Here is a 12,433-nt window from a genome sequence, read left to right on the forward strand (position 1 = left end):
CTGGTCTGGTCTACCCATTGTGATGTGGTTGACACTTAACTGCATTCTGGGCAATTATGGATGGGCAATAAATGCTGGCCTAGCCAGAGATGCCCACGTCCCGTGAATGAATGAGTAAGAAAGAAATTGAGGCAGTCATTAGGTTGTCTTTCATAGAAGATGGTCATTGTCTGGCATTTATGTGGCACAAATGTGACTTGCCACTTCTCAGCCCAAGCCTAGATATTATCCAAATCTGGTTGCATTTGAAGATGGACTACTTCAGAATCTAAGGAGATGTGAATTGTGCTGAATATTGTGCAATCATTGGCAAGCATCCCACTTCTGACCTTATGATAGAGGGATTGATTAAGCCACTGAAGATGGTCGGGCCGAGGACGCTATCCTAAAGAACTTCTGCAAATGCGTCAGAGCTAAGATGGCTGACATCAACAGCCACAACCATTTTCCGATATAGCAGGGACAATTCCAACCAGTGGAGAGTTTACCCCTGATTTCCATTGATTCCAATTTTGCTAGGACTTCTTGATGTCAAGGGTTGTCACTTCCCTTCACCTCTGGAATTCAGTTTTTTGTTCATGTTTGAATGATGTTCATGAAGTCAGGAGTTAATTGGCACTGGTGGCACTCAAATTAGATCAAGATTTGCCCTGGTCTGATAAACCAGGATACTGAAAAAATTGGGGATAGTAAGAACTGCAGATGCTGGAGTCGAAGTCAAAACAGTGTAGAGCTGGAAGCACATCAGGATGAAAGGTGTAAACCCGAAACGTCAACTTCCCTGCTCCTCTTGCCTTGTTTTCTCTATAACCATTACCACCTGCTTTGACTTTTGTTCTATGACATCTTTGAGCTCCAATCTTTCCAAACAGCCCTTCTGTTCCATTTGCCCTTCCCCCATTCAACAACATAAAGCCCATGACTTTTCCACCTTTCTTCAGTTCTGAATGAGTCACTGGATTCAAAATGTCACCTCTGTCCAGAGAAGATGCCAGGCCTGCTGTGTTTCTCCCAACGTTTTCAATTTTTATTTATAATGGATAGAATCAGACCTAATGCTTTTATGTTGGAATCATGGAGTTCAAAGGAGATTTCATTTGGTTATGTCTAATGAGCTAGTATTTGAAGCTGACACTGTTTGCCCACAACTTGTGGTGACACCTGAAAATGCCTTTAAACTGAAGGAACTTTAATTTCTTGGATATCTCTCCTGGAGGATGTCTTTCCCATTGAAACAGGCAGTTGTTCTGTTGCAGTCTCTTGAGGACCTTTAATTTCATGAATTCCCTTTGTAGATAATGGCAGCCCTATTGAAGCAGGAACTTTTTTCAGTATCAAGTCAATACAGTGTGGAGCTGGAGGAACACAGCAGGCCAAGCAGCATCCGAGGAGCAGGAAAGCTGACATTGTGAGTCGAGACCCCTCTGGCACTGTTGGAGAAACTCAGCTGGCCTGGCAACATCGGTGGAGACAAGAATTCGGGAGAAAACTCATATTGGGCTCCAAGAGTTGTGTTTTTCTCTCCACAGATGCTGCCAGCCCAAATGAAATAATCTTTGTTGGAATCATACCATGTTCACTTTTCCTTTTGCCTCTTTTAGTATAAAATCCAAGACCTTTCCACTTCGGTTCTGAAGAAGAAATTGCACTCAAAACATTAATTTGTTTCTGTCCACATAGATCTTGCCAAACATTTTGAATTTCTCCAACATTTTTCAAATCTTTAGCATCATAATATTTATCTGTATTATCACTGCCCATCCCCACACCAGCAATCCTGCAACCATTAAATGAGAAAACCAATTTCATTTTAAAGTCCAATCTTCTAGTTAGAAAAAATAACAATTCTACTTAGTTTTCTCACATGAGCTCATGTAGGAGACATTTCTAGATGTAGATCTTGCTTTGAAGTGAGTTCGCTGCATAATCCAGTTAGAAGAGAAAAATGTTTTGGTTGTCATCTTAAGCACATATTGGAAACACTTTGTTTGACCTGTTCTGAATTGGAACAAAGAATGCTGTTGCGGGTTGTGCATAAACAATAAAGTGGTTTTAGGAGCTTGTTTAAGAAAAGTGAGTTGACATCCATGTTGTCAAGTTTATGTCTTTCAAAGTTGTGGGATTTTTTTGAATAAATCTGCCAATATTTCTTAATTCCTTGAACACTCAAACCCTAGTAGTTCTTATCTGAAATATTTTGTTTCAACCTTTCAACCTCTCAACAATGTATCTTTTAGTTTTCTATTGCACCACTCTTTTTTTTCCCAAAGTGAGGCTTGTGAAAAATAATTGCATATTTGTTGTGAAATGTCATGATCCAAACTTGATAGTCAATGCCTTATTTTTGCAGTATTCTGCTGAGAATTACCATTATAAGCTACAAATCTAGAAGAGCTGTTAGGACAGATTGAAAGATTGTATTGATATGTTGGTTATTTTAATGTTCTGTGCTTAGAAGATTACTCATTGTATGTGATACGTTTGTGTAAACGTAACTCTTAGAGGGAAATATTTTAATTGCTTCAGTGGATTAATGTATCCCTGGTACATATTGAGAATAAATATTTTGAATAGTAAATTAATACTTCATTGGTTTGGCTTCATGAATACAAGTAATATACTTGGTGTGTTGTACATATATAAATATCTAGTTTTCACTGGGTTTCTTTCAAGGTCATAATGAATGAAAATTATGTCAGCATGTAAAAGTGCTGTACCAGTATTTGATATCTGTATGTTGACATGTTAGCACAGCAAACATGGAATCAGGTAATACTTCGTTGACAAAACATTCTGTCTAGCAGATGCAATTTTCAAAATGTGATAACAGCATGAGTTAATACAGTTCTCTCTGCACTCAGTGCTCTATGAACTTCTGAAAGGTTTTGTTGGATTTTTTTTGCAAACTGAAAAATGATAGGGACAGGGTCGAGGCCCGAAGCGTCAGCGTTTGTGCTCCTAAGATGCTGCTTGGCCTGCTGTGTTCATCCAGCCCCACACTTTGTTATCAGGGACAGACATTTGCACCTGTTTTTTAAGACTGCACTCATTCCTTAGTGATTTTCTTTCCAAAGTGTCCTTTGTGCTGATCTTATTGTGGAACGAAAACATGAAGTTTTTTGTACATTTTGACACTTCTTAATCTTATTGTTTCTTCATTACCGTGAGCTGCATTTTAGCCTTCAATGCTAACAGTTTATAAAATATGACAGCACCCAACTAGGTAACTACAAATAATGATTGGAACAAAGAAATATTCTAAAGTTTCGGGAAATTATCAATTTAATTGAGCCATTTTCTCCTCCCATATAATGAGAAGCTGAATCAACAGATAAGATTTTTCATTGTCCAGAATGGATGCCAGCAAGATTACTTTGCATGACTGATCTGTACTTTTCACATTTTTGCCATTTATAAACCAGTGATTAAACTGAATGCTTCTTCTGATGCTAATATTTTGGAGCACTAATGCTCAGTGCCACAATGTGCAAGAATGTTGGGTCAATTTAGCAAATCCACTTGGTCCCCAATCTGAATTGCATGGAACTGATGAATGGGTACTTGATGTGATATTTCACTTGTTGATTTAACCCTGGTTTCATCCTCAATTGTCATATCAGAAAGTGGTTGTCCCAGACTTGAATCTGCAGATTTTCTCCAACTTCATGAACACTGGTTTAGGCAGTCAGTCCTTTCACAACAGAGTTAACAGGCTCAGTGATTACTTTGGCAGTTTGTGATCTTCTGGCTTAAATTGAAGGGAGATGTTTTGCTGTCTTTTGGTCATACATCAGTCTATTCATCTTTTCTATCCTATCTTTGCCCCTCATAATTTTCAACATCTCAGTCCATTCCTTTTCAAGCTCCTCTTTCCTTTCCAAAGGAAGATTCCAGTCTATCTAATCTGCCTCATAAGTGACTGAAACTCTCTAGTTCAGGCAATACCCTGGTAAATTTCCTCTGGACTCTCTCCAGTGCAATCACATCCTCTTGCAATATGAATTCCAGAACTGTGCACAGTACTCCAGCTGTGGTATAACGAAAGTTTTAAGTGATTCCGGCCTAACCTCCCTATTCTGAAACTCTGTGCCTCAACAGATAAAGCAAGTTATTTATTTATATAGCACCCATAGTTATTAAATGTCCCAAATGCTTCAAATGCGAGTTGTGTTGCAAACTTTGGCAACGAATCACATAAATGTATACAATTACAAGAGAAGCAGGCAGAATGGAGTAAGAGAGCTTATCTTTCTTATATATAGCTGGGCTTCAAGAGTGTAGAATAATTGGCAGAGGATTAGTTACAGTTTAAGAGAACTATTCATCCAGAACGTGGGTGGCATCCGAAATTCACTGCCTCAAAAAAGGGGTAAAGGCAGAAACCATAATTACAATTAAATATTTGGATAAGCACATTAAATGTCATAACCTACAAGGCTACAGGGCAATAAGCTGGAAACTGCAGTTAGATCAGATAGCTGAGATGATGAAATGTGAGGCTGGATGAACACAGCAGACCCAGCAGCATATCAGGAGCACAAAAGCGGATGTTTCGGGCCTAGACCCTTCATCAGAGAGGGGGATGGGGTGAGGGTTCTGGAATAAATAGGGAGAGAGGGGGAGGCGGACTGAAGATGGAGAGAAAAGAAGATAGGTGGAGAGGAGAGTATAGGTGGGGAGGTAGGGAGGGGTTAGGTCAGCCCAGGGAAGACGGACAGGTCAAGGAGGTGGGATGAGATTAGTAGGTAGGAGATGGAGGTGCGGCTTGGGGTGGGAGGAAGGGATGGGTGAGAGGAAGAACAGGTTAGGGAGGCAGAGACAGGTTGGACTGGTTTTGGGATGCAGTGGGTGGAGGGGAAGAGCTGGGCTGGTTGTGTGGTGCAGTGGGGGGAGGGGACGAACTGGGCTGGTTTTGGGATGTGGTGGGGGAAGGGGAGATAGCTTATTGTCAGCCAACACAAATGGGCTTAAGTGGCTCGCTTCTGTTACGTAAATTTTCTACATTTGCATCTAGAGATATTTGAATAGATAATACTTACAACCTTAAAAGAAGGAAAGAGAAACAGAAGATTCTGAGTGCAAACTCCAGAATTTTTAGGCTCTTGGTAGCTGAATGCACGACTACTGATGATGGAGCAATTAAAAGCAGAAGGCTCAAGAGGTCAGAATTAGAGGAGTACACGTATTTCTGAAGTTTGTGGGGTTGGAAGAGGTTGTAGAAAAAGGGAGGTGCAAAGTCATGGAGAGATTTGAAAACAAGGATGCAAATATTCAGATAACAAGGTGTAGAGCTGGATGAACACAGCAGGCCATGCAGCATCAGAGGAGCAGGAAGGCTGACGTTTCGGGTCGAGACCTTTGTTCATTTTCTGGCTTTTATATCTGAAGAACTCACTTATGAAGGTGTAAAAGTTATGCTTCAGCTCTGAGTAGACCATGGCTTAAGTATTATGAACGGTAGGAAAAATGTATTGGCAATGGAAGAAATACTGGCTCACTATATATAGCTTCACCCTTGTGAGTCCAGGTATGAGGATATTACACAAACTAAGGTTGTATTCCCTGGAATTTAGAAGGCGAAGGAATTGTTTGATCAAAATTTTCAAAATATCAAGAGAGCACAGTAGCTCTACAGAAACTATGTCACCTCTTTATAATGTGTAAGACAAGGGATACAATCCAAACGTTAGACTCAGACCTTTCATATATTTTGTTTCAAATGCCATTTTCTTGCCAAAAATGAATTGTTTTCCACAACAAATATTGATCTTTTAAAATTTCATCAGATATGTTGGGTGTTTGATGTAAGAACAAAATACAATAGCAATCGAAGAGACATTTCAGGTCGAAGTTGGGATCTCTCATCTTCAAACTGTAATTGATTGCTGATCAGTTGTAAATTTAATATCTGAGAATGACAGATTTTTGTATTAATAGATAAAGACAAAGGCATATATGTGACATTCCATCCTAGACCAACTATGACCTATTTGAGAAGTAAAATATACTCAAGTTGTGGAGATAGGATCTAATAGACTGGGGGTCCATACCATTGGTCTAATAGACTGGGGGTCCATACCATTGGTCTAATATTAATTTTGTGCTTCAAAAAATCATGTCAAGTTTTTTCTATTCTCAAAATATCAATGATGTTGAAAAATTAAAATTTTAGGCATTAATAATTATTTAACTTTTGTAAACAGATTCTTCCTTGGACCAGTCTGATTTGGTAGCTGAGCTGCTGAAGGAACTTTCTAATCACAATGAAAGAATAGAAGAACGTAAGGCAGCGATGTATGAGCTCCTGAAATCAATTCAAGAGGAGTCGCTGGGTGTATGGGATGAACATTTCAAAACTGTTTTGCTGCTGCTTCTGGAGACACTTGGAGATAGAGAGGTTGGTTCAGTTTTTTATATTTTAATTAACTATTTTGGTATGTCTCTGTCTGTTTTCTATATATTTGTGTTGCCCTGTTTATAGATAGTTCTCCCATTTGCTCAGATTGTGTTGCTGAACTGGAGGATAAACAGCAAGATCCAGTAGATTTAGATTTTGTCACTGAGGTGCATAAAGTGTTTATGCTCTTCATTTTCCACCTTTATTGGGAAAGCAACTAACTTCCAGTTGGGATCAAGAGCTCATCAAATGTGGAATTATATGCCTTCAACCATAGCTTTCTGTGTGAGTGGTGCAGCTTTACTCCCAGTTTGCTGCCACCACTACCTGGTGCAAAGTGCACTTCTCTCCCACTTACTTTCTTTTGCTTTTGTTGTACACCAATTTTTCATTTAAATGGTATGTACCACTGAGATTAATTACGTTTAGAATATGATTAGATTCCCTACAGTGGGGAAACAGGCCCTTCGGCCCAACAAGTCCATACTGCCCCTTGGAGCATTCCACCCAGACTCATCCCCCTATAACCCACACAACCCTGAACACTACAGGCAATTTACATGGCCAATCCACCTAGCCTGTACATCTTTGGACCATGAGAGGAAACCAGAGCACCCGGAGGAAACCCACGCAGACACTGGGAGAATGTGCAAACTCCGCACAGTCACCCGAGGTGGGAATTGAACCCGGGTCCCTGGCGCTGTGAGGCTGCAGTGCTAACCACTGAGCCACCATGCCGCCCCATTATATAATAATGAGGGGCATTGATAGAGTTAATGGTAGTTGTCTTTCCCTCAAATGGGGGATTTCAAGACTAGGGGGAATATTTTTTAAAAGTGAGATGAGAGACATTGAAAAAAAGACATGGGGGATAATTTTTCTTTTTAGAAACACGGAGTGTGGTTTGCGTGTGCAATGAGCTTCCTGTAACCACTGAGCCACCGTGCCGCCAAATGTTTACTTCCGTCTTCCATCATCAAATATATGTCACAATTGGTCATTACAATTTACCAAACTGATATCTCCTGCTGTGGTTCTGTACCATTATTAGTGCTTTGACTTCATGAAGATTGGACCTCAATTGGATGATTCTTTGAAATGCAGTTGAGAAAGGTGAAACACCAAAGATCAGGGAAAAAGAGAAAAAGGTGCATGGAGTTTGGAAAAAGCCAGAAAATGAACAATTTAGGAAGGAGAACAGGGCATAGAGTAGATCCACTGTTCCCAAATATGTTTTATTTCCCATGGAAATTAAGTCTCCTAACTCTTTAATAACACAGTGTGGAGCTGGAGGAACACAGCAGGCCAGGCAGCATCAGAGGAGCAGAAGAAGGGTCCCAACCCGAAACGTCAGCTTTCCTGCTCCTCTGATGCTGTCCGGCCTGTTGTGTTCCTCCAGTTCCACACTGTGTTTTCTCAGACTCCAGCATCGGCAATTCCTACTATCTCCTAACTCTTTAGTCCATTCTGCACTTAGTGCTTCTCCAACTCTGACCTTTTGCACTTCTCAGTCACAGCATATGTCTGCTCACACTTGCACACTCCATCACCAGTTTCAGTGTAAGACCATTCAGCTATCTCATCCACCATGCCACTGATACCTATGCCTTAAAATCTTTCTCAAAACGCACCTTGTCAATCAAGATTTCTGTCAAAAGAATCAAACCATTATAAAACCAGTATGAGGCTGGCAAAATGAACTTGCTATGTAGAGAAGAAGATAAACAGGAGACTGGAAGAACACAGCAGGCCAGGCAGCATCTGGAAGAAGGGAGCAGTCAATGTTTTGGGTATTACCCTTCTTCAGTCCTAAAGAAGGATAACACCCGAAACAATGACTGCTCCTTTCCTCCAGATACTGCTTGGCCTGCTGTGTTCTTCCAGCCTCCTGTTCATCTACCTTGGATTCTAACATCTGCAATTTTTTTGTCTCTTGCTGTGTAGAGACTTTGACAGTTATAAATAGAGGACATAGAGGATTTAATTTTTGCCGTATTCTCTTCTCAAGTTTAGTGTGCCTTGTATACCACCACAAAATAGTTTTCTATCTGTGGCAGGACAGAAAAGAACTCTGACAAGACCATAAAATGTAGGTGGATATGTAAGCTGATCAGCCCATTGAGTCCACTCCACCATTCACTGAATGGCTGATATGATCATCTTCAGCAATGTTCTCTAAAGGACATATGTTCATATTGGGTTCTCTCTTCCTTTTTTAGTATCTGTCATTTTTTATATCATTCTGTCTGTCTTGGTGTTACTTACAAATTTACATTCAATGTTTATATTCTCTTCTTTTTGGTCATGTTTCGTTTGTTTTAAAATATTCCTAAACTTCAGGCTTTTCACTAATCTTGGCCATGTTTGTGTTTTTTTTAAACTTATGCTGCTATCCTTAAATTCTCTTGTTAACCATGTTTGACTTATCATCTTCCAAGGATCCTTCTTCCTGACTGGAATATATCTTTGCTGTGAGTCATGAAATATTTCCTCAAATGTCTGCCAATGTTTGTACCTTAATCATCTTTGCTGTTAAACTCCTTTCCCAGTCCACTCCAGCCAGCTTTACCCTGATGCCTTTGTACTCTTATTTAAGTTTAGTATAGTTGATTATGATCCAAGTTCCTCCCTCTCAAACTGAATACTAAATTTTAGTATGTTATGGACAGATATTACCCTTTAAAAGTTTCCAAAGGAATCTTTTAAACAGACATCATCTATTAAACAAGCCTCATTAAACATCAGTAGATCCAAAAAAGCTTGGATCCCACAACATATTGTCCTAGGAAACAGTCCTGAATACACTCTATGAATTCTTCCTCATGGCTCCCTTCTCCAATCTGACTATTGCAATCTGTGTGAAGTTTAAAATCACCCATGATTAATGTACTGCCTTTCTTTTATACCTTCATCATAGAGTCATAGAGGTACAAAAAATGCCCTTTGACCGATCAAGCCTATGCCAGTCAAAAACAACCACTACCTAACTATTCGAATCTTGTTTTCCAGCACTTGACCTTGTATGCCATGGCATCACAAGTACACATCTAAATACGTCTTAAGGGTTAAGAGGGTTTCAGACAAGGAATTTGAAATTTCCACCACCCTCTGAAAATTACACTCCACGCATCCCTTCAAAATGTCCTGCCTTAAAGCTATGCCCCCTGGTCATTGATCAGTCCACCAGCGGGAAAAGTTCCCAAACACCATGTCTGTCACCCTCATGATTTTATGCATCCCTGTCAGTCTCCCTGTTCCAAGGAAAACAACCCCAATCTATCAACTCTCACATCATAACTAAAATTCTCCAGCCCAGGCAACATCTGGGAAATCACCTCTCCATCTTCTCCAGTGTAATCACATCCCATCTATAAGTCGAGAACTGCACACAATACTCTTGATATTCAAGTACATGTGACAGTAAAATCTAACCAACATTTTATACAGTTCCAGCATCTCCACCCTGCTCTTAAATTTTATGACTCAGCTAACAAAGGCAAGCATCCTGTATACTTCCTTAAACACTTTATTGATCTGTTCCACTACCTTAAGAGACCAGTGGACATGCACACCAAGGTCTTTCTGATCCTCCGTGCTTCCCAGAGCCCTCCCAGTTATTCTCTGTCCAACTTTACAGTTCAAGAGTAAAACAAGAATAATACTTAACTAGGGTTGAGTACCTGTAAAAGATATTTCATGGATGAAGGGCTGTATCTTTTTTTGCTATTTATGTTAAGATCTTTTCAAATGTGTTTGTTTATGTACAAGAGGGAAAGGAGAAACTTCCCTTTGCATAAAAAAAAGCTTGAGCTCATTTGTTAACAGTACATTGGTAATATTCAGGCCTGATCTCCATGGTAACTAAATTAAAAAATTAAAACTTGTTGTCCATGAAATCAGGTTTTACTTTGGGACTTGACCCATGTTTTTATCTGTTTGGATCATAACAAAGTGAGGGCTCATACTAAGACAAAAATCCATTAAACAGTAAAGTGGATGTACTGGAGAATTGCTGTGAAGTATCTTGCATAGTTTGGACTTTCAAAAGGATTTTGACTATACTACAACTGAAGACTAGAAAATATAACAATGGATTAATCTTTGTTAAGGCCACTCTGAAAAAGTTAGCAGATAAATTGAAGGTAGAAATAAAAGCATGATCTTGAAAGGATGTTACCCAGCATTATTAATGGAAAGGAAGGAAATCTGAAATTGTTGTGCCATTTCTATGTAAGATTCAGAAAGAAAAGAATAAAACTTGGATTAGAGGAGAAAGAGAAAGGAGAAATTGGGATAAAGAAAATTGAAGTGGAAAGGGTTAAGAATGAAAAGAAAAAAGCAAAGGAAAGGGAGGAGAAGTAAAATTAAGAAAGTTTGGATTGGAAAGAGATCAGAAAGAAAAAGAAAGGTCAGTGGAAAGGGAAATGGAATTGAAAAAGCTTGAACTCCAAAGAGATAGAAAAATCAGACAACATGACTTATCTGCGTAAAAACCTAGAATAAAGGAAGAAAGAAGAGGCAGTAATTCAGAGGATAACTTTCATTCCATGAGGGATTTGATTTAATGAGAAATCTGTGTTTAATGCCAACATTTACAAAAGATGGGGTGAAAAGGTATTTTTCCTCATTTGAAAAGATAACTGGGAAGGTGAAGTAGTCAAAAGATATTGGGGCCTTAATATTACAGTATCCTACATACAACTTTGAACCTGTGCAACTGTATGTCAGAGAGCAATCAGAAGAACATGAAACTGCTAAAAGGCCAATACTTAATGCAATAAGCTTTACCCTGTGCTTGTCAATTAAAATTTAGGACTTTAAGAAATAAACCTAATCAGACATCTGTAGATTTTCCAAGAGAAAATGAAACATACTGTGGAGCCAATGACCTTGATTACTGAAGTTAGAGAGAAATAATGATCAGAGTAGAATTCTGAAATAGTATGCCAATAACTCTTAAGACTTAGATGAGCACCTGAACCGAGAAATGGCAGTTCTGGCAGATACCGATGATCTGTATCACTTGTGGGAAAATGTGCACATTGGAATCGATAAGAAAATTGCAGGAACAGAAAATTTGGAGTTGGAAAAAGAATTAATTCTATGTTGCAAATAAAAGAATACCAAAATAATGGAAAAAGGCTAGCACCTAAAATTGACATAAAGAAAGTAATATTCTTCCATTGTAATATGACTGGATATACGAATGTTAATTATTGGAAATTAAACAGGAGACCTATTTGAGTAGTAGAATCACCCAAGGAACACTCAGAAAAGGGCATGTCAGGACAGGATATGGGTACTAAAATTCTAGCAGTGGTACAAGTGGCGTGTGCAACCTCAGAACCTAGTAGGAAGGGAGAGATGGTTTGGTACAGTCAAGCAAATACTCCTTCACTTATTGAGAACGAGAATCAGACGACTGGTGATTCTAAATACTTTTATCTCAAAGCGAGAGGTATTTCTTTATTCTTTATTCAAGGACGCAAACCACTAGAGATGTTGGGAGATTCTATAGCAAGTCTGATGCTGGCTAATGATACAATTTGTCTTCCAGAAGGGCAAATTAAAGAAAAAATTAACTGAGTAAACTCAGACGTTACAAACTGGTCCTATTATGTAGAGTTGGATTAATAAGTAACTCGGGAAATCTGTGGTCTGATGAGTGCAAGAAATCCTTTTAGGAGGAATTAATTTTTATTTCCTTGAGCAATGACGTTGCAGGTTCAAAAATACTGTATTGTGCCACGTGTAGGATCAGTCAGCAGAATAAAAGAAACTGAGTGTTGTGACTACATCTTTCTAAAGAACTAGAAAGAGGAAAAGTCAATAGAAAAGGACAATGACTTGGAAATGTACTTATGTGTTATATTGAAAAGAGAGGAGGTAAAGAGCTTGAAACTTTAGCCCATCTTCTTTCAGACATGGCACACACATTCTTAATTGAAATAGTCGCGTGAAATAGTGTACTCAGAAATTTTTCAGAACCAGTGAGTGTTATTGATGAGGAAATGGAGACTACCTCAAACACTAGCT

The 12,433-nt window shown here is 39.0% G+C and overlaps 1 protein-coding gene across 36 annotated transcripts in view; it reads left to right on the forward strand.

The window, feature by feature from the left end:
• The window catches only part of clasp2 (cytoplasmic linker associated protein 2), a 380,999-nt gene that overhangs the window by 349,440 nt on the left and 19,126 nt on the right, over window positions 1-12,433 (forward strand). For all 36 annotated transcript variants that reach the window (XM_048530161.2, XM_059645804.1, XM_048530163.2 and 33 more), the window contains one exon: window positions 6,204-6,397. In XM_048530161.2, coding sequence (XP_048386118.1) covers window positions 6,204-6,397 — 194 coding nt within the window. The remainder of the gene's footprint in view (window positions 1-6,203; window positions 6,398-12,433) is intronic.

The sequence above is a fragment of the Stegostoma tigrinum genome, chromosome 5, assembly GCF_030684315.1.
Source record: "Stegostoma tigrinum isolate sSteTig4 chromosome 5, sSteTig4.hap1, whole genome shotgun sequence".
In the NCBI taxonomy this organism is placed as follows: domain Eukaryota; kingdom Metazoa; phylum Chordata; class Chondrichthyes; order Orectolobiformes; family Stegostomatidae; genus Stegostoma; species Stegostoma tigrinum.